The sequence below is a fragment of the Ochotona curzoniae genome, unplaced genomic scaffold (assembly GCF_017591425.1).
Source record: "Ochotona curzoniae isolate NIBS_2020 unplaced genomic scaffold, NIBS_Ocur_1.0 contig_2210, whole genome shotgun sequence".
Lineage (NCBI taxonomy): Eukaryota > Metazoa > Chordata > Mammalia > Lagomorpha > Ochotonidae > Ochotona > Ochotona curzoniae.
Window position 1 is genome coordinate 52,024,553 of NW_024465369.1, and position 24,029 is coordinate 52,048,581.

A 24,029-nucleotide genomic window follows, 5' to 3' on the forward strand; every position below is an offset into this window, starting at 1 on the left:
GGAACATATTCTATGAAAAATCTCATTTGTATAATGGCAATGTTTTTGTTACATTTAAAGCAGCATCTATTGTGTGATACCCAAGGAACCCACATCCAGTGTGCCTGGTTCCTTTCCTTGTAGAAGGACCTTGTGTGTATCAACATCTCCCAGTTACAACATTGGGATGAGACATAAAGTTATTTGGAAGAAAAATAACTGTCACAAAAGCATTTTATGTGCTTTTATCTTAAGTCAGCATTATAAAGTTACAACAAAGATTATTTTATTGTGGTGATTATTTTGGTCCCTTAGTACTACAGTAAGTGGTAATACCATCCAACCATAAAACCAGATTGTGCTTTTAGTTGAAGCTGGTTGTGGGTCTGATTTAACCTATAGTTTTAATGATTATGCCCTGCTATACCAAAAAGTAGATAGTCAAGTTCATCCCCTACTGTTCCAAAAAGAGACTTTTGTAGGGATATTCAATCTGTTTTCCTGATGGCATACCATGAAGTCGTATGTGATGAGTTCACTCCTGCTTAGAAGCAGATAGTATCTATGCATTATAAAAGGATAGTCAATATAAGTGTATATGACTTTTAAAAGTAAATGAAAAGCTCAATTAGCTACTACAATTGATAAAGAATTTTATGTAGACCTATGAAAAACTACATGTATATATGTTGTATATATGCTTAGTACAATATATTACTTTTACAATTGCTTATTGTATATAAGATAATATTCATTTTTCTTTTTTATGAGTCATCTTCATCTTACTATTGTCAATGTGGTATATAGATATCATTTCCATAAAAACTTTCCCAGGTGCCTTCTCTTACTGACATCATGTTATCTCAAAGCAGACGAATCACGTTTTGTAAGAAAAACAGAAACATAATCTACAGTACTGAAGCCACTGTTTTTGGTTTGAACATAGAGGTGAAAGCAAACATGTAAGTTGACTTTGAGTTCTAAGGCAATATAATCAGATTACCGAAATCTGAAAAAAAAAATACCATCCTTTGATGTAAATTTATTTTGATTTACTTCTTATCTATAGAGAATTTTTTTCCATTTTATATTTTTCATATATTTACTGCATTTTATTTTTCTAAAATCTGACATTTTTTAAGGAGGTTACTTACAGGTCTGAAAGCACTGGGTTGGGAGGTCAGTTCACAACTCACTCAATGTATGGAAATGTCAATTGCTTTGCCCCTAATCACACAGCACACAGTGAATGATAAAGAGTTCATGCACTGGTTTTCTTCCAGTTTAATCTGACATGATATGTTAGTACTTGAAGTTTCTGATCTCTAGCACTGTCATGTTTTCTCTTACGTTCTTTGTTGCCATAGGTTAAGGGCTATATATTTTAAAAGACTATTCTTAAGTAAATTGCAGGCAAACATGGAATAAATTGTTCAGAAGATCTTCAACTGTCTGCTTGAAGTTTATTTCAAGCAGACAGGCTTGAACCAAGTCAGAATATTTTCTCCCAACTGCTGGAGTCCTGTGTCTAATGCACAAATGGAAGCCAAAGCCTGCTACCTGGTGTATAGGCAAGAATGGTGAATAGATAAGACACCAAACTGTTGGCTTAAAAAAGCTAGATGAAACACAAAGTTGTTTTGAAGAAAAATGCACTTAGCCATAAAAGTACTCTTATAAGGGTCAATAACAATATGCTTTGAACTTGCAGAATCAAAAGCTCTTTCCAACAAGTATGCCGATTATCTCTTTGGTCTACCATTGCGGTGAATCCAAGCAAATAGAACAAAACTAAAAAAATAAACATGCTGAGCACTCTCTCCAACTTCCTTAACTGGAACTAAACACAACGGGTGGAAAGATGGTAAAGATGTTAAGCTCTGGACAATGACTTCTAGACTTCCGGTGAATAAGCAAAGCATCATAGCTTCCTGAGTCACAAGCATGACAAGGTGAGGAAAGGAAAGGGAGGAGGCGCCCAAGGAAGTATGTCAACTGGGAAACTTTTCATCACTTTTCAGATATTGACGACCAGGCAGCAAAAGCAACTGGTCTTATTTTGTAGGCGAGCACATAGCAGAAGGCAGGCTGAGGCAAGCTTTCCACCAGGCCAGTTAATTTATCACAATCACAAGTTCTGGGTCATATGCTTACGGGAATCAGCACTGGAACATGTTATCTGATGTACCTCATGCTACAAAATACTTCCTTCTACCACTGTTCTCTCATTCAGCAGCACACATTTTCTGAGCGCATACACACCTGCTGCGTATGGTACCACACACTGGGATTCCATCAGAGAACAAAACAAAGTCCCTGGTCCAGGGCCATGTGGTGCAGGGGAAGAAGAGTCAACAGGCAAGTCTAGTGTTAGGTATCAATATTAACTTGTTCTGCTCTTAGTTGAATTCTTTTTAGACATTATATCAATTTCCTACCAACATGTAGAAGTCTGCAGTGTAGAAACAGTAATTTATCAACGGTTACAGAACAGGTCAAGGCTGATGAAGAGAAAGAAAAGTCATCAGACCTCCTCAGAAATGTCACCAATATTTTCTAAGAAAGTAAATAAAAAGGAACTCCTTGCTACCAGGCAGTTCCCAAATTTTTGCAGAGCAGAGTTTCTCAATATGGTGTCCTTGCAGACAGAAATCTGCAGTGTAATCTCAAGTTCTGCAGGAAGCTTCTTTGTTTCATGTTGATGAGCAAAATGACTGAAATGAGAGGCATACTGTCTGAATAGCATAGATAAACATGTCACCAAAAATTGCCACGCAACTCTGGCAGGTTTGCCATTCCAGGGTAGCTAGTGCCAAGTGATTCAAAGATGAATGTTTAAAGCACTAGTGAGCAGAACTGGCCGCCCCGAGATTAGCAGTACTTTGCTATGCAACATAACAACAGCCCCTGCTTCCCACTCACTGCAGTTTTCTGCTGCAATATTAATTTGCATCATGGAAATAATTAAATGAAGCTAAGCAATATATACACAAATTGTCATAGGCAAAAGAGAAAACAGAAGTGATAGATATAAAAAGTAAATTATGCATTTAAGCTCAATAATGCATAAAAGATTTCCCGAGTCATTTAAGAACTAAAGCTTTGCAATGGTTTACAAGTGGAAAAGAGGTGGTAGGATCACTCCTGCAATGACACAGTCCATGATATGCATTTTTTCTTCTTGTTATATTTAGGGATATATTACTAAATGCACTGGTTTATCAAAACAATGAATCAGTACATAAAATAACTTTTTGTTAAGAAGAAACAATGACTGTCCTGATGCTGAAGAGGCACTTGACAGATCACCAGGTGCAAAACCAAGCAAAGCATGTCAAGGACCTGGTGTTGTAGCATAGTGGGTAACGCCTCTGCCTTTTACACCTGTATCCCATATGGGTGTCAGTTCAAATCCCAGCTGCTCTCCTAATCTAGTTCCCTGACAATGGTCTGGGAAAGCAGAGGAAGACGACCCAAGAGCTTGGGCCTCTGCCACCCTACTTGGAAGAATTCGAAGAAATTCCTGGTTCCTAGCTTTAACTTGGCTCATCTCTGCAACCACTCTGGGAGTGGACAGAATCTCAATCTCAATGTCTCTCTTCCTCTCTCCCTGTAACTGACTTTCAAATAAACCAATCTTTTAAAAAAACATTAATCACAAGCCAAACAGCACAGATATTCCTCTCCACTAATAATAGTCTCAACACTGATGACTACACAGGCTTTTCTCACTTTCATAGCATTAATTCTATGATTGAAATTAGCTGTAAGATGAAAAAACAGTCTAAATTTTTTGCTCCATTATCCACTTCTTTATCTTAGAGTTCTGATATCATCATTCACAGCTTTATGTACCAAAGTTCCATTATAAGCTATAGTAATCTTTTTATTTTTACTTTAGTAATATTTGGTAATAAAATTACCAGTCCTGGATAAGTGTTAAGCAGAAAGATTTTTATTTTGACCCATAAGAAAGTAGTACCAATTCAAATGTCATTAATTTTACTAGTTTTTCTTTGTATATCATTTTGTTTAATTTACAAAAGCTACAACCACAAGTTTTTACATGTAGTCTAACTAAATTTCCTTTGAAACATGAGCTTCTCCTGAGAGCAAAAGTCCTTACTCCTCTTTCTTCATATTCCTCAAGTACTAAGCAAAGCACTGCCCTGGGCACACAAGCCAGGCATATGACCAGTTAATGCCAAAATAATCCTCTGGCTTCCAACAGTTGAGACAGTCTCACTGCCATTTTTTGCTCTAATCAAAGAACCAAAAAAAAAAAAAAAAAAAAACCCAAAGCAAAAATACTAAGAAGCCGTTATCAAATTCTGTATTAAAAAAGAATCTACTGATTCTAAAACAGCAAAGCACAGACACATTCTCTTAGCAAGGAAACTCCCTGCTTTTAAAACAAGATGCTAATCTGTGCAGTGATGACCTCAGGCAAAAAGTCTCTCCTGCTGTGGTCTCCCAGGAGACTCAGCAATGCAGGGCTCTGTAACCACTTCCCCTAGTGCAATCACTTCCGCAAGAAAGATGAGCTCTAGCAGAAGATCATCTAAGGACAATGAACAAAATCTCAAGATTGGAATTCCCATAGAACATGCTCTCACTGAAGCCAAGCCAGATTCTGGCAAAGTTCGAGAGGGGCATGTGTTTAGAAACAATCAGAAGCAGCAAGGCTGAACTCCCCCACGCTCTGCATGCAGACCCAGTTCTCATAGATATGGTCCAGTGACTCAGTCACAGATACACAAATGCCTGAGCGCAGTTTTAGAGAAGTCCTCCTGACTTCCCTTATGGTATAATGTCAAGAAAGGAAACAGCTTTGCTCATTCATACTCATTAGCAGAGTCAGAAGACCCTGTCTGACTTGATGGACACAGCCCAAGAAGCAGAAAAGGTTTTTCTTTGTCTCTCATTTTACAGTTCCAATTTGAAAATATGGTCATATGAGTCTTACAGATATCTAGAAGAGATGTGAATTATCCACATGACTTGGGGTAAAATTTGTCATAAATGAATATAAAATATCTCCATTACAAGTATGGAAGGCAAAGAAAATAGTTAGCCTGGAGCCTATATTGTAAGCACACATTTTAAACTCCAAAGAATATTCTCATATGTGCCTCACAATTGTGTATTCTTTTTTCAAAAGACAGTATGATCTACTGAAGAGCAAGCCAAACCAGATCTCTGGTGACCCAACCCTGTTTCTGTTGCTGGCAAATTGTTCTGTGTTGTTTACACTGGTTTATTGCACAAATATTTATCAAGTACTTCTATGGTACATAGTAAACAAGATGCTTTCCCATAAAATGAAAACAATATTGTTTCAAAGAGATAAAACATATGCAGATTGTATATCTTTTATAATTCAATAAATGATGGGAAACATTATTCCCAATAAAGCCAAAATTTTACATTTCTAGAGTAGCGCGCCCATAGCTACAGTTTTGCTGTCCAATAGCTCAGTTTCATACAGTCAACTATAGTCTGAAATTACTAAAAGGAAAATTCCATGAATAAACAATGCATACGTTTTAAATAACCTTTGCTAAATTATTGTTATAATTGACCTATTTTACTGTTAATTATTGTTGCTAATCTCTTATAGTACCTAAATTGTAAATTAACTTTTGTTGCAGGTGTACATACATATAGGAAAATTATAGTAAATGTTGGGTTTGGTACCATATATAGTTTCATGCATCCATTGGGGTTTTACACAACATCTCCCCCATGGAAAAGGATGCATGATAGTGCACCAGAACCATTTCATATCCGTAAGTGGAATTCACATACATCATCTAGCATTCCAACAGTCTAAATTCTAAGCCCATTCACATTCTGCAAAATTGATATCTAGAATATAATGAAGCGCTAACTCTTCTTATTCTCACATTCTTATGAATTATAACATTGTTTTCTGAATTTGATTAACAAGTGTTACATTAAAATATATTAAGAAATTAAAACTATGTTATAGGATAACATAGTAACTAACTAACATTATAACTATGTTATAATTTAATTTTTAAAATAGGCTCACAAAATACACATAAAAAACCCACTAAAAGGTCTGGTATGGTAGTCTAGCAACCAAAGTCCTTGCCTTGCATGCACCAGGATCCCATGTGGGTGCCAGTTTTAATCCCGGCAGCCCCACTTTCCATCCAGCTCCCTGCTTGTGGCCTGGGAAAGCAGTCAAGGATAGCCCAAAGGCCCAAAGGACAGCCCAAAGGACCCTGCAACCTTGTGGGATACCCAGAAGAGGCTCTCGGCTCCTGACTTCAGATCGGCTCAGCTCCAGCCTTTGTTGCCACTTGGGAAGTAAGTCAATGGACAATCTTTCTCTGCCTCTCCTCCTCTCTGTATATCTCACTTTTCAATACAGATAAAATAAATCTAAAAAAAAAAAAACCCTCAAAACAACTAGTCACTGTGAAATGCTTGGAGTGGGCAGGCCAGCTAAATAGCTCATAGAGAGATTACTAGAGATAAGTCAATATTTTCAAACACTGATATCAAGGCAAAGGAAAAAACAAAGTACCAATCTCAGTAAAATAACATTTCAAAAACTAGTAAGTTTCCTGCATTATGGCCATCAATTAAAAAAAATCTATCAAAGCAGAAACAAAAACATAAAATACTTTGGGAAATCCTATTCAAAAAGCATTCAATCCCTATATAAAGAAAAACTATAAGAAACAAAAGGATTGAACACAAGAAAGGCATAGCCATACAAGGAAAACTGGAAATCTGCAAGTATTTAATTGTATCCAAATTAATTTAAAAATAAAACACAATTGCAAGTAGAATCATTGTGTAATATTTTCAAGCTCAGAACCTTCTTCAAAATTTCATTTCAGTACTCAAGATGATGCTATGTTCTAGGGAAATTTAGCTGCTATCATAATAAATAATTACTATCATTTTGGGGGTTATAAAATGCATAGTACAATATACAAAGATATATCAATTGCTATATTAAAATGATGACTTCTATATATGCATATAATTCTGTGCAAATAAAGCTGCTTGTCCCTTGGAATAGTTTTAAGTGCTATTATTAATTATCAATTATATGTACGGTCTCTGAAATTGATTATTTAATGTACACTAAACATCATTTTATGCAACAATGTGAGAAGTCCTATTAGGATTAAAAACATGAACAAAACATAAACTCAAAGTTCATATATTTATGCTGCATTTGGGATAGATGTATATAATGATTAGTATAAAAGAAAAACACAGATGTTTTGAAATATTTTAAGATGGTATCATTTTTATCTCTTCTGTAAGTTATAAAAGCGAGCCACAAAGCCAGCTGGTTTGAGTTCTGCTGCTCCAGTCCCCATCCAGATCCCTGCTTATGGCCTGGGAAAGCAGCAGAGGATGGCCCAAGGGCTTGGGGTCCTGTACCCACCAAGAGATCCAGAAAAGCTCCTAGTTCCCAGCTGCAGACCAATCCAGCTCTAGCTGCCGCAGATACCTGGAGGGTGAACTAGAGGATGGAAGATCTCTTTTGCTCTGTTTTTCTCATTTCATAACACTGACTTTGAAATTAAATAAATAACTCTTAAAAGTATAAAAGTAAGCCACATATCATATCTGATTTTTAGTACACTAGCATCCTGATGGATTTATAAATAATGTCTTCTGTATATTGTATCTCCCTTCCAAAGAATCTGAAAGTAATAACTTTACTCAATGTGAAAGAGTACCCATTTGTATGCAGGAAAATGTCCGTGAAACAAGGTAATTTTAGTAATGTTGATGATGACTCGTGAGTTTTTAAGAAGAGGATTTTTCAAACTACTAATTGTATTGCTAGAGACCAAAAAAAGAGAAATAGGGACATATTAACAGAGAATGGATACTCTCTTTTTAAGAAATATTTGGGATTCATTAATAATTGGTGATTCACTACTAATAACATGTAACATACTTCCTAAAAGCATTTTATCCTATGTTAGTAATGCTCAGTGTTCTTGATGACTATGGGAGTGGACTCAGCACTCCTGCAGGTTGGAGGAAAGTGCTGAGGCCAGATTCAGCATCATTTTGCCTTGGTTCACAGGGAAGCCATATCTGGTTAGCTACCAAGGAAAGGCAACATTCTTCCACATTGTTTTCTTGGTAAATGAAACAGAATACAACAAAAACAAATGCTGAAACAGATATACCTAAAACATGGTTATCCCTCAGGTAAGAAAAGGACATGAAAATTCTGATGTATCAGTAGCAAAACATTCTGATAAATATCTACTAGATTCAGTTATACCAGGGAACTGTATTTACAGGAAAACAATTTAACACATGCCTGTGTGGGCTATTCTAGAAAGGATCTAAATTAAATCTGGCTATTAGAGTTCATGTTTTGTGACTTTTTATGTTAGGTAACTGACTATTGAATAATTTCAAAGCTAATAATTATGACAGACCATTCAAGAAAATAGAAAAGCTAATCATACTTACGATGTATATATCTAAAGCATTTAGACATCTATAAATTAGCACGCACATTTTGATTAAACCTGAATGGCCCTGTTTCTTTGCATAAGTCACAGAATAGGGAATAATATCCTAAACCTTTCACTAGAAATCACAGAACAGTTTAGTGACTAGAGTTAACAATAATTTAATATATATTTACAAAGAGCTAGAAGAGAGGACTTTAAATGTTCTCAATATAAAAGTTCCAATAAATATTTAAAGGTGCTAAATATTTAAATTATCATAAAGTAGGCCCAACACAGTCATGTAGCAGCTGAAGTCCTCACCTTGCACGTGCTGAGATCCCATTGGGTGCCAGTTCCAGGCCCCACTTCCCTATAAGCTCTCTGCTAGAGGCCTGGGAAGGCAGTAGAGGATGGCCCAATGCCTTGGGATCCTGCACACACATGGTAGATGCAGAGGAAGCTCCTGGCTCCTAGCTTCAGATCAGCTCATCTCTGGCCATTGCAGCCACTTGGGGAATGAGTCAATGGACAGAAGATCTTCCCTCTGTCTCTCATCCTCTCTGTATATCTGACTTTCCAATAAAAAATAAAGTCTTTAAAAAATTGTAATTAGCATTAGGAAAATTAGACACTTGCAATAATACTTCCTGTGGAGGCATGAAATAATCAAGTATGATTTTTTCATAAATGTGAAAGATTGGGCCTGATGTGGTAGCCTATTTGCTTAAGTTCTCGCCTGGTATGTACCGGGATCCCATATAGACACCAGTTCTTATCCTGGCTGATAAACTTCCCATGCAGCTCCATGCCTATGGTCTGAGAGAGCAGTGCAGGACAGCCCAAAGATTGGGACCCTGCACCCATGTGGGAGACGTGGAAGAAGCTCCTGGATGTTGGCATCAGATCAGCTCAGCTCGGGCTGTTGTGGCCACTTGGGGAGTGAACCAGCAAACAGAAGATCTTTCTCTCTGTCTCTCCTTCTCTCTGTAAATCTGTCTTTCCAATAAAAAATTTAAAAACAAAAATAAATAAATCTAAAAGATTTTAGAGTAAAGCACCCTGTAGGAAATAATATGAAAACAGATTTAGAAAAATAAACTACTGAAAAGTTAATGATGAAATGAAAGAGATTCTAGCTGCATTACTATTAGACTCATAGAATCACACTGTTCTGCTCCTATGTACCATCTGTCACAGGATTAAGATTTTGAGAATTCAAGTAAGTTAAACTGTGTCCTCATAGTAAAAAGACTGAGGACTAGTACTTAAAAATTAATTCAAATTCTATGTCTACTATGTTTACATAGTATCAAGTGGTCTTTTCAATCTTTAAAGGAACCAATCTTTAAAGGAATTAGAGATTCATATCTTCACTTTACAGATGAGGGGTGCAATTTGGAAGGTTGTTTTACTCCACATTCAGAGTCACCTGGTGAATAAACTGCAGGGGCAGAACGGAAGCACAGGTCTGTGGGAGCCCATATGAGAACTCTACTACTGGACCATCACCTCCAGCTTCCTAGTGAGACACAATCTTCTACCAGGACACTCCAATGACTGTGTCCAGGAAGTGTCAGTACATTATTCTAGGCAAGCATCTCTAAACCAGGGTTCCTCTTATTCAAATTTGTTATGACAAAGCTCAGAAGATGGCCATGTTGGTTCAGATATCTGAGTGAGCAGAACAAATCTGAGGACGAGGAGAGCCATGCAGGTCTTAACAGGAAGATGCATAAGAATTCTCGGATGTTAACGTATGAAATTTATACTAAGCAGTTGGAGGTTAACTGAGATTAATTATTTCTGTTTCAGTATTAAATATGGGGGAAAAAAGTCCACCATAAAGTTGGACGAGAAATAGTTAGGAAATTATGAATGCTGAGGTTTGTTTTAGGCAAGCCTGTACATGGAAACTTCAACCTTTTAAAGTTTTTTTAAAAAGAGTTATTTATTTGAAGACACGTTTCCACAGATACACATAAATACATCCACACAAACAGGGAAGGAGAGAGGTGGGCTGGGCCAGGCTAAAGTCAGCAGCCTGCAACTCCATTTAAGTTTCCTATGTGACATAGGCCCAAAAACGTGCAGTGCCTTGTGCCGCCTTTTGGAGTGCATGATTAGGGAACTAGATTGGAAGTAGAGCAGCCAGGACTGGAACTGGCACTTGCATGGGTTATGCAAGTGTCCTAAGAGACATATTATTCAGTGCACCACATTGCTGGCCCCAGAAATTTTAGTGTTTTATTCCATAAAATTCCATTCCATCTAAAAATTTCAAAATGGGTCAATATTTTTTAAACTAGAAAAATGGAACTACAGCAAAACTGAAGCTCATAAAATATCATAATAGTGAATCCTGAGAATTTTTTCACTTCCAAATTGCTGATTTGCTAAAAACAAAGTGTGGGATAGTCCAATTTACTTGAGTGAAGAAAAGTGTCATAGATCACATTCTCACGGCGAAGGAGCAAGCTTGGTGCTCAGAATAATTATGATTTACAGGCAGCACTATAAGAAGAGAATCTCAGCTCTTAACTCAGGCCATGATGCTTGGAGCTTCATAATAAAATGTTATATCATCACCAAACTAGAAATTTTATTGTATGTGCATGTGTCAGCGACAAAATATTATTAAAGGTTGTTTTGAATAAGCTTTCTGAATTTACATACAATATTTGCTACATTCCATTTCAGTTTTTATTTTCATGTCATTGCATATAGACATCTTAGTATGATTACTGTCTTCCAAGGACAACCCAGGATAAAATAAAATAATCCAATAGGGTATCAGCCATTAGAATTGGTTTATTTACTTATTTGAAAGGCAGAATGACTCAGAGACAGGGAATGCAACAGAAACATCTTCTGTCTGGTTCACTCCCCTAACTGCTACAACAGCCAGGTTGGAGACACACCACAGCCAGAGGCAGAACTCCACTGGGTCTTCTCCACGGTTGGTAGGGGCTCAAGCCCATGGGGCAGCTTCCACTGCCCTCCCAGGCAGCAGCAGGAGGACTGGAAGCAGCACTATATGGGATGCAGCAGTTGAAAGTACAAGTCATATCCCATTGCTTGGAAAACTGATCATTCTACAGAAAAAGACAAGTGAACTGCTAAGGAAGAGAAAGCTATGTCTATGGACACAATCTAAATAAATGTTTTATCTTCTTTGATTTAGAAGGAACAACAAGAAAAACTGAAGGCATATCATTTATTACCATTTACTCTATAGAGGAAATAAGCAGAGCTCTTACTCTTGAGTGGCTTTGTCACAGATGAAGAACACTGTATACAGGACTACACTGGGACTGCTGATCTTTGCCCAGGCCATGACAGAACAGTCCATGGTTACCTCTGACTCACATATCACCCAGGATCACGACTCCACACATAAAATCTGCTATCAGAAATATCACTGAGACATGAGATAAAATATTCCCAACTGCTTCTCCACCCCTGCATTTTTGAGCATGCTCCTTACAATGCAATTCTTAATGATATGAAACAGAATGTTCTTTCAGATACAGGTACTTCCGCTTTACGTTGCTACGATAAGCAAAATGCTTAACTACTAAAAACTGTTCAGAAAATCAAAGTGCGGTGTGTCATACACTCAGGGTAAGAGGAACAACATTATCTCATCGGTTTAAACTTCTGCTTCCTTCTACTTGACATGGTTGTGTGTTCTTTCCATGGCCCATTTCTGCAGATTTTTAAAAAGTTAAATAGAGAGAGAACATACTTCAAAGCCTTTCAAGTAACTTCTTAGTGATAATCACCAAGTTAAATTTATGTCAGAAGATTAACCATCAGCAACCTTTAGATCAGAGACATTTAAAACTCTTAAAAAAATTAAAAAAAAAACTGAAGCTGTCCACTGGGGTCCACACCTTTACCTTTCATCAGGATTTCATTAGGTTATGGCAAGTCACTGAGGAGTGATGGTCAAGTTGGATGCCCAGACAGATCCAATCATTTAACGTCTCCGTTGGGCAGGATTTAAGGATGTTTTATTTGGGTTGGATAATGATGTGGAAAACAGAGAATAAACGGAAAATCTCTCAAGTTTCCTCTTCTGCTTTTTTATGGTGAATGGGATAACTTCAGAAGAATAGACGTCAGTAATAACTCGAGTGTGTGTGTGTGTGTGTGTGTGTGTGTGTGTGTGTGTGTGTGTGTTCAATCTGAAGGTGTTTTGGTTTGGGATCTAGAATCTCTAAGATCTTTAATCAGAATTAAGAGCTCATGTCTGCAGTTTTGCTGACCAACACGTCCTACCCATGACTGTCCAGGGCACTGGGGATTGGTGAGTGCATGCCATAATGAACACACACACCAGATGCACGCTGACAGTCTCAGCAACCTTTTTGTGACTGAGAATATCATGCTTGGTAAAATTGGGGAAAAGCATCAAGAGTTGAGTTAGATGTTAACCATGTGAAACCATAATTGCTGTTGTATAAGGAACATTTGTAGTGCCATCTTTGGAAGGCTTTAGAAATTTTAGCAGGCAATGACAACCTTAAGGACATAAGAAATAGAACATCATAGCTACATTTGTTGTAATTTATTTTCAATGAACAAATAAATGTATGTAATCAGTAACTGCCAACCATTATCTTAGGCATTTAAGAAGTAAGGAAGACAATGAGCTGGATCCATATCATATCATATCATATCATATCATATCATATCATATCATACTATATCACATCATATCCCTTATTAGGCAATTGAGAAGAAAGCGTAAAGATCTGAACTATTAAGCATGACAACTGAATAATTCAGAGTATGAAGCAGTTGGACACACTATATAATTAATCACCAAATTTGTTTAGACCAGAGGTGATTACACCTGTCTATGCCATGAGAATTACATGGAAAGATTTTAAGAAAATAATACTTGGCTCCATCACAGGCCTCCTGAGTTAGACTTCTAGCCAAGGTGTGGGAAGAGAGTGGTATGAATTCAGAGAAGAGAGAGGAGATGGAAGACATGAGGCTTGGAATTTTGAATTATATCAAGCTCCCCAGGCAAACCTGATGAAAACAGTTGGGCACAAATGAGTGAATCAGAATTGAGAAATACTGCTATGGCCCAGGATGATGCTCATGGGGAAAAATATATATTTATGTCAGCACAGGTAGTATGTAGGCCAAGTGAGTTCTGTAGTATTTTTAGTAGAAGCTCTTTTTTCTACCCTTACTGATGCCCAGTTCATTTAAAATTGGGATGGTCCATCCTGGATCATGATCAAGAGCCATTAGTGGAGTTGAGAGGTTTCAAGGACGGAGAACTTGTTCTGAGCTTTTTTTTTTTTTAAGATTTATTTATTTTTATTGGAAAGGCAGATATACACAGAGGAGGAAAGACAGAGAGGAAGATCTTCCGTTCAATGGTCCACTCCCCAAGTGGCTGCGATGGCTGGAAATGAGCCAATCCGAAGCCAGGAGCCAGGAGCCGGGAGCCTCCTCTGGGTCTCCCACACAGATGCAGAGTCCCAAGGCATTGGGCCATCCTCTACTGCTTTCCCAGGTCACAAGCAGGAAGCTGGATGGGAAGTGGGGCTGCCAGGATTAGAACTGCCACCCATATGGGATCCCATTGTGTTCAAGGCGAGGATTTTAGCTGCTATGCTATCGTGCCAGGCCCATGTTCTCAGCTTTAAAAGAAAGCTCTCAGATGTCAAATTCAGATGAGAAAAGTTTGTCAGGGAGACAAACAGCCTGCCTTCAGGAAAGTGAAACCAGGCTTCCTGCACGCTACACTGAAGAGTTGTTTAGAAGAGAGGGCTTAGGCAGGCAAATGTTAGACTCAAAAGATCAGAACATCTCCCAGCGCTCCCCTAGGGGTTTATTGTGGAGAAACGTGAGCACCAAGTCTAAGACTTTACCAATTCCAACTCAATACACTGGGTACTTCGGTTACTCAGGCTATACTGCAAAAGAGTAGTGCCCTGTAACTTTCATTATCATTTGCACATCTGAGATGTATTTGAGTGTTATTTTTTTTCCTATTTTTTTCTTTAAAGATGCTTGTAGTTTTTGGGTTGATCATATTCAATTCTTATCCTTAATGGAAAGAAACCAGGACTCCCATGGCCTGATGTTGTTGATGTAAGATATTTGTGCAGAACATGTCGTCATAAGAAATACAGGAAAGGGGCCCAGTATGATGGCCTATTGGCTAAAGTCCTCGTCTTGCATGCGCTGCGATCCCATATGGGTGCTAGTCCATGGGCCGGCAATTCCACTTCCCATCCAGCTCCCTGTTTGTGGCTTAGGAAAGCTGTAGAGGATGGCCTAGGGCCCTGGGACCTGCTCCTAGCTCCTGGGTCTGGATCGGCTCAGCACTGAGCATTGGGGTCATTTGGGGAGTAAACCAGCAGGTGGAAGATCTTTTTCTTTGTTTCTCCTCCTCTCTATAATCCGACTTTCCAAATAAATAAATAAATAAATAAATAAAATCTCAAAAAGAAAAAAAGAAATGCTGGACTGAAGAACGTTTATCGTTGCTGCTGAGACCTAAAGGCGAAGCACACCTTACAGCAGCTTTGAGAGCTACAGTTACCTGAGTGAGTGATTCCTGCTGAGATCAGGCTGACGCTCCTGCAGAATTTCCAAAATATTGGGTTGACGAAGAAATGCAACAATTTTATCATTATAAGCTGAAAAATAACAGAGAAGGTAACACTTCCTTTAAAAAACTGTAATTCATTCTATAGATACACATCCAAACTTTAAAAAAAATTTGTTATTTGGGTAAACATTCACTGTATTCAAACTCACAGATATTTATATTCTAAATTAGATGCAACCCATTACTGTTATTGGAAAACACCTGTTAGAAATTATCTACTTTGGAAGAAAAAAATTGGAAGCAGTTGTCATATCCACTTTCCCCCATACTTCAACCGTCCCCACCTAATCAATAGTTCACATGGGCACACATCCTTCTCAACCATGCCAACAACATTAAAAATAAAATAATAAAAATGTTTTAAAAAAGAATTGACTTAACTCTATGTTCAAATAAAAAACATTAAGCTCCAAATAGCTCTTGACCAACCTAACAATACCAACAGGTATAACACAAGTATCATCAGCAGTAATATACAAAATATGTTAAAAAAACACACTATATTCTTGTCAAGGCTGATGAAAGAAATTTTAAAAGAGCTAAAAATATGTTAATATATCTTTGATCAAGAAAATATATTTCTACCTAATAGGATTGAGTTTGGTTATGTTTATTAATAATCAGAAGAGGCACCTGCTCACCGAACTCAGAATAATTCTCAAACATCAGAGATCCTGGGACAGTGCATACTTGTTTACAAATATGACCAAGATATATGCTTTGCTTAAGCTAACAAGTGATTAAACAAAAGCAGCATAGTTCCGTGTGTATGTACCAACTCAAATTTTAGCTACATCACCCTGTCTATACGTGCATATTTTAACTACATGTGAATGAGACATTTTAATAGATGTCATCTGGTGAAACGCAATCACACTGCCAACTCAAACCATCCCTATAAAAAATGTCATTATATATAAATAATGGAGACATTTTTATAATTGAAGCTTATATTGTACCCAAGAACACAGACTTGAAATATTTTAAGTAACAATTTTATAGTACTTCAAAAGTCTACGTGCAACATTTAGCATTGTGCCACCAGTGATACCATAAAACCATTTGACTTTGACCCTAGATTACCCAGTAATCTAGGTCAGGGTCATTACAGCTCATGATAGTCTTTTTTTTTTTTTAAGCAAAAACTTAAAATCAAAAGCCCAAAAAGGGAGATTTGCTGGTATTTGAGCTGTCAAGAGAACTCGTGTGTCCCCCCACCAGCCCGACTACTTGATCTGCCTTACAGGGTTCATACCCAATAGTCACTCATCTACTTAAATCTCACCATTTGAAAATTTTAATATAGAGTTTTAAAATTTATTTAAAATTCTGAGTTGTAAACAGAACTCCTCCAATGAGCAGGGCTGAGACTGGCTGAAGCCAGAAGCCAGAAGCCACCAGCTTCATCCCGCAAGGGCCACAGGGACCCAAACACTTGGACCATATTCTGCTGCTTTCCTGAGACCAGGAGCGAAAAGCTGGACCAAATGGAGCAGCTGGGACTTAAACTAGCACTCATATGGAATTCCAGTATTGCACATGATGGCTTTACCTGCTACATGACAATGCCTTCCCCAAATCTTAATTGGTCAAGTAGGTTTCTACTATACACCCACATTCATTTTGTTAACTTCCTTTTTTGAAACACTCTTGCTGCTTTCAATTTGCTACAAGATACCTCAAGATGTGGTTTTGGAACAGACACCAGTGGGGATGCGTGCTTCCTATGATGGAGTGGTTTCATTTCAGTAAGATGCCTGGGTGGACATTGGAGGGACTGGGTTGAATTCCTCGTTCTGACTCTCAAATGCAGCACCCTGCCCTGGCAGACCCTGAGAGTCATAAGGATGTTCCCAGCTCTAGTCCAGCACTCCTGGGGACACTGGAGAATGAACTAGTAGATGATAGTTCTGTCTGTATTCCCCTCTGACTCCCTCAAGTGTAAAACACAGATGCTGTCACTGCTGTTTAACTTTGTGAGGCTACTACAGACTCCCATGCCATTTAAATTCTGTCTCATGTCTCAAGTATATGCTTGTCCGAATGCTCACCTCAAAATGATTGTAAAATAAGGAATTCTCTATACATTCAGCAATATAACACTTTCCAGAAAAGGTAGGAAAACACTTTTAAAATCTCTTCCCATGGGATTTTACAAGATGGACACTCTTGAAGATTAAAGATTTATCCTAAATTTTTATGGATACTGTGAAAACATTTAAATGCAGGTCAAAAAGCAACAGGGACACAATAAGATTTTATTTGCACAGTATAGACGATTTACTCCGACATGAAAGCATTGTAGGTACAAGTTTCTGAAAAGCAGTCACATACCCACGGGGACCATGTCCTGGTACTGTGGCCTGCTCACTGTATTGAATGTGCTGGATGGCCTGGGAAGAACTGGTGGTCCCGTGTGTCGAGAATCTTCTCCCACCTGCAAACATACACATCATTTATGTTCTGTGTTCAGAGATAGAACCCTTGACCAAATACTTCCAAATATTTCACGAGTGTGGTGAAGCACCAAGCAGTTAGAACAGCTATCAGCAGTGGAGTCCCTAGACTGGCTTTCAGTCCTCAAATGTCCCACCTTAGTGGCCCCACATGGAAAAGGAGGCCTCCACATCCTAAAAAGTAGCTGGTGCAGGTACCAACATGATGGCTCAGTGGCTAAAGTCCTCTCCTTGTAAGTGCCGGAGATCCCCATATGGGTCCAGTTTGTGTCCTGGCTGCTCCTCCTATCCAGCTCCCTGCTTATGGCATGGATCCAGTAGAGGATGGCCCAAAAGCCTTGGGACCCTGCACCTATGTGGGAGAGTAGGAAGAAGCTCCTGGTTCCTGACTCTGGATCGGCTCAGCACCAGCCATTGTGGCCATTTGGAGGAGTAAACCAGCAGACAGGTCTTTCTCTGTGTCTTGTCTTCTCTCCGGAAAGCTGATTTGCCTTTCCAAAAAGATAAATCTTAAACAGAAAGGTGGCATGGTGTAGGAGGTAGGGGGAGAGAGTGGAGGCAGTGCTATCTACCAGGTGGCACCAAGGTGGTTCAACATGCTGATGCTTCCCTAGGCTGCAGCAGCCAAAGAACAGATGTGCTCATCAGGAGCTACTTCAGCTCCGACAGAATACAAACGGGTAACAATACAGGCAATGGGGAAAACTGAGGGTTAAAGAATTACATTGGGACTGTGCCAGGTCATTTCTTCCCCTGGCCAAGGCAGGCCAGGGAATTCCCTGCTTCAGCAGAGGAGGGACGGGGAACAGCAATCTTCCCTTGGAGTTCTATGGTAGTGTATCATCTTAGAAATAATTTTACATGCCTATTAGAGCACCCAGCACAACAGCTCTTTCTGGTTTGAGCCGCCCACACTAGAGTGCTAACAGCAGCAGGTGTGAGCTAAATTGGGTTGCCCTAACCTAAATTATTTAGTTTACCTACTGTAGATTTAGAAACACATACACAAAGGTCGATAACTGACTAGACCCAATAACAGTCTTACTAGAATACTCTAACATTGGTTTAGATTTTGTTTTTAGCACCCACACTATGCAGCAGAAGTCATCTAAGACAACAGCAGAAGAGCAGAAAAAAAAAAAAAACAGAGAACAAAATGCAAAATAGCATACTGGATTTATACGTTGGTCCTTAGAGATTGTATTCCCACCCACTGAAGCTTTCCCAAGCACTTGATTCTAGTACGTCAGTTAAGTGCCGGCTGATGATTTTTCTAAAGACCTAACCCTAGAAATATCCATCCTCCTCCACCCTCTGCGGGCTTGTTTATCCTTCAAGAATGCTCTTACTCTGGCTTCAAGGAGCACGTTCCTTCAAGATGAAGTCCAATGCAGAGCTCTCACTACACTTGGTATTTCCAAAGCAACTTGCAATCACTCATAGTCCTTATGATTTGTCTAATGGTTCACAATCAACGGGGAAATGACAAAGATATCTATGATTATCTTAAAAGGGCAAAAACGCGCTATTCTTTCCCAACTACTACAAAAGCTTATGAAGCACTTTTCACTCAGGTTTGTTTCATATGTGCTTTGGTTTCATATGTTCTTTCTGGATTAAGAACACAGGAAACATGTGTGACTTGTTTGTGTTCCTTACAAGAACCAACATGTGAAATGCACCCAGTAGGTGTGCGGTGTTCATCTGCTCTAAGGTGAAGAGACCGCCGTTTCTGCTGATCAGCACATGGGCTGGATGCGTAGAAGGCTGCGGGCTGGGAAGACTCGAGCTTCCTCACTCTTCTCTTGAGTTACTATCTGCCAGGCATGGAGTCAGCCACTCTCTACACACTGTCAGTCAGTCAGCAAATGCAGGACCTCTATAGCCCAACATGTACTTCCCTCCTGTCAGTAGGTTATATGTTAGCATTTCTCAAAACAACCTAGAGTGTCCCTCTGGAGACCTCCCTTACGGAACCAGACCAACAGACCACGGTGAGGATGAGCTGCCCTGCAGGATGGTCACAGCTGTGGTGTCAAGGGCATCCCCTCCGAGGGGGACCAACACCACGGGGGGATGCTGAGCACTGCCAGGGTTGCTATCAACAGCATGAAAAATCTGAATTCAACTTTTAATCAACCTTAGGGTCCCCTTCTGCCACAGCAGGCTAGTGCCGGACCATGGAAACAATTCCATTTGTGAGGGAAAAAGGATTAAAATAAGACAGAAATACACCTATGGGTCTCTTGCATGCTTTTCCAGGTAAACAGCCCTGGGGAGCCCAAACAGCCAGCTTCATGTTATGAAGACACAAAAAGGGAAGTGGCCCAAATGCACTTGTCATGTGATAAGTCAGACAGAGGCCCAATTATGCTGCATATTGTACACGGGTCCAAAGGTGAAAGGCTGGTTCTGCTTCTAAGACAAATGCTGCCAGCATCACCTGCTTCACCACTAATGGTTTGTATGACAGCAAGGTAAAGATTTATTAGCTACTCGTAAAACATAAATATTTTTTGTACATACTTCACCCTGCAATAGATTTATATATCATTTTTATAGGAGCTTCTCATGGATATTCTATGTCTGCACTTAAAACCAGTCAGCACATGATGAATTCGAACAAGTATGAAAATTATATGGGGGAAATTCCAAGAGTGGAATTTTGATGACCCAAATCCAGTTATTTATTGCATCCATAATTTCTTCTTATAATAGAAGCTACAAAAATATTTGGCCTCCAATATAATAGCAAAAATAAGAGATGTACAGAGATAGAAAAGGCATGCAAGAGAAGAATCTTAATTATATTTGTCTAAGAAAATTTTTAGAAACATACATCAATGATGGCATACACTAAAAATAAGCCCATATTAAGGGGAAGAAAATCTGACCTACATCATCCTTGTATAGACTAAAGCTGGGGTAGGAAAAGTAACTTATTTCCTGATCCTTCTGGTTGGGATATTAGATCGCCCTCTTGTGGTTAGCATGGGTCACTACAAAATGACAGTGCAGGGCCTAGGACTTTCAGTAATTCTTAGAGCAGCCTGCTTTCCCTGGGTAATTTTTGGATGCACAATAATTTCAAAGAATACTAATAAGGACTCCACAACCCTATAGCCATAGATGAATATTTTAATGTAGTCTAGCAAACCCTCATTTAAGAATTTCTTCCACAACAATTTTAAGCACATTATAGTAAGTTACTTACATTTCTTCCTATAGGAACTCTCTGGACATGCAAAGGGCTTATCAGCATCACTTTTTGAACATGTGGTACTTTGCCAATTCCCTCTCACCTTCCACTGAATTAAAACAAATCCTTAACCTCCCTCCCCCCCCCCCCCCATCCCCCACCCCCACACCTGCCTTATTTACCCTGCCGTTTTAAATCTGTGATTTAGGTTATAGGTATGTCAAGAGAAAACCCTGCCCATCACTCAGAGCTTTTCGGCTTCCAAATATCCTCCAGATCAAACTAGGACAATACACACCACCCAAAGCCCAGACAGCTCCGCATACCACTACATCCTAGTTGCTTCCGCCAACCCAGAGCCGGCCCCTCGCGTGCCCAGGACTCACCTCACCAGCGCTGTGGCTGCGCTGCCTCGTCAAGTGTTGCCGGTGGACCAGTGCACTGGTGGGTCTGCTGCTCTGCAGGGGGAGCCGAGGATCGATGAAAGTGGTGGTCCTGGAGTTGTGGTCGACAAAAAAGGCCTAGGACCCAACCACGGGATGAACAGTCAGTCCATGATAAAATACAAACCAGATAGAGAGTATCACACATTCAGGAACAGGGGCACATTCTTTCAGAGTTAATTTGTTCAGGCAGAGAAGAGAGGGAATGGTCCCACCTGCTAGTTCACTCCCCAGATGTCTGGAACGGTATGGGGTGGGCCAGGCAAAATCCACAAGAGCCAGGAACTCCATGTGGTTGCCCTGTGAGGGAGGCAACGACTGGCCTGGAGCCACCTCCTGTGCTTTCTACAATGTACTTGAGCAGGAAGCTGCAATCAAGACTGTTCAGAGGTGCCGGCATGCTGCCCTGTGTCTTAACTTCTCTATCACGTGCCCAAACCGAGACCTTCTTTGCTGTCATGATCTTTGCTCCAGGTTCTCATAATTTTCAATCCTTTTGCAATTTCTCTTTGACTTATTAGGACAGAGCAGAATAGAGAAAATCACACTTAGATTGGGTCTAGAACATAGAGAGTTGGAAGGGACCTTATGGATTTTAGGAAATACTCTGAAGAGTATTAGGAAATACTCTGAAGAGTATCTGAAGAGATAGCATCAAAGAAATGGTTTTAGGGGACTGACACCAAGAAAAAATTCAACTATCTAACAAAAATATGAAAAGATGCTCAGGCTCCCTAGCCTTCGGGGAAATACAAATGAAAACCATATTAAGGTTCCACCTAACTCCAGCGAGGTTGGCCTACATTCAGAACTCTACTAACAACACCTGCTGGAATGGATGCGGGGAGAAAGGCACCCTCCTTCACTGTTAGTGGGAGTGTAGGCTAGTACAACCACTATGGAAGTCAATATGGAGAGTGCTTAGAGAACTGCAAATAAACCTGCCGTATGACCGAGCTATCCTACTCCTAGGCATATATCCAAAGGAAAAGACATCTGCATATGAGAAAGGGTTATGTAATCCTGTCTTTACAGCAGCATCATCGCAAAGACATGGAAACAACACAGATGCCCAGCCAACAGGGAATGGATAAAGAAACTGTGGTACATCTATTCCATGGAATACTGTTCAGCCATTAAAAAGAATGAAATGGTATCATTTTCATCCAAATTTGTATCCAACTGGAGACCATTATGCTCAGTGAATTAATCTAATCTCAAAAGGACAAATACTGGGCCCGGCACCGTGCCTACTGGCTGAAGTCCTCGCCTTCTGATATAAGGCAACATTCATGTAAATTATAAGATCAATAACTCTTTCAATATTATTTTTGCTACAACTCATAGGCTTTGGTAGTTCTTATTTTCATTCCTTCAAAATAGTTTCTTTCCTCTTATTAAATTCTTCATTGACTCATAGATCATACAATAACATCATTTTCTTCAAAGAGGTTCTTAAGTTTCTTTTTTTTTTAATCAGAGACACATTGGTTATTTGGTAACACGTTATTTAATTCTATGGTGTTATAAATTTTTTTAAAGGTTTATTTTTTATTTTTATTGGAAAGGCGGATATACAGAGAGGAGAGACAGGAAGATCTTCCATCTGATTCACTGCCCAGGAGGCCGCAACGGCTGGAGCTGAGCCCATCCGAAGCCAGGAGCCTCTCCCGGGTCTTCCACACGGGTGCAGGCTCCCAAAGCCTTGGGATGTCCTCGACTGCCTTCCCGGGCCACAAGCAGGGAGCTGGGTGGGAAGTGGGGCTGCTAGGATAGAACCGGCACCCATATGGGATCCTGGGGCATGCAAGGCGAGGACCTAACCACTGCACCACTGCGCCGGGCCCCGGTGTTATAAATTTTTTAAACTTTATTCCTGTTGTTGATTTTGTTTTATGGCTTTTCACTTAAGGGGATGTACAGTAACTATGTAATAGAGACTATCATATCCAAATGTGAAGATACAATGTACTATGCATCTTAACTTCCAAATCAAAGATGAACTCCCAATGAAACTGTTCAGATATATCTTGAGAATAGGATGCTGGACTATCTGCCATTGTCTATACCAGCAATGTCAGGACACACTTAAATAACAGAATAATGGACTTACGACTGCTTATAAAGGACTATACTATTGCAATAATATAAGGGAAACCAGTAGCAGGGAGGGACTTTGAGTAGGGGATAAGGGAAATGCCAGAGCCTATGGAATTGTATCATAAAATTAACAATAAAATAGATGAACAGAATGGATGTTTGAATTTCTCTTAACTTACACTGTTGTCTCCATGATTATAATGAAGATCAGTTAGAACTTGAAGCATCAACTCTTTCTCTTGCTTCTTGCTTCTCTTTCTTTGCCTATGCCACCAGATTCTTCCTATTTCCTTCACTATACATACTCCATTTGTCTTCTTCCAGTCTGAATTCCATTTGGTTTTGGGGAGGAGCTTTACCTCATACATGTAAATGCTAATAGTTTCTCAGTTCTACAGGCCTACCACTTTTATTCATTTATCTGGCATCTTGCTAAAAACAAAGCAAAGCAAAACAAAACAAAACCAAAAAACACTTTCACAACTCTTGGTTACATCACCAACCTAATCCAAAGTTCTGATGGCTACCCATCATCTACAGGGAAAAAAAATCCTAACTTTGGTTAGTTTGCGAGATTAAGGAAACCCCTTTCATGCCCATCCATCCTGGTTAGTCTTCTTTACACATGCCACCTCTGATTTTGAATTAAGTCGCTTACTTCTCTGAGTCAGATTTCTCACAAAAATACATCTTCCTCATTCATAATAACTATTTCTCCCCTACAATGTATTAGAAGAG

General features: G+C 39.3%; 1 protein-coding gene across 1 annotated transcript in view; it reads right to left on the bottom strand.

Moving 5' to 3' along the window:
- HECW2 (HECT, C2 and WW domain containing E3 ubiquitin protein ligase 2) overlaps positions 1 to 24,029 on the bottom strand; it is a 222,534-nt gene that overhangs the window by 54,363 nt on the left and 144,142 nt on the right. The window contains exons 14-16 of the mRNA XM_040971908.1: positions 21,135 to 21,269; positions 17,428 to 17,530; positions 15,025 to 15,121 (exon numbers count right to left, since the gene is read on the bottom strand). Coding sequence (XP_040827842.1) covers positions 15,025 to 15,121; positions 17,428 to 17,530; positions 21,135 to 21,269 — 335 coding nt within the window. The remainder of the gene's footprint in view (positions 1 to 15,024; positions 15,122 to 17,427; positions 17,531 to 21,134; positions 21,270 to 24,029) is intronic.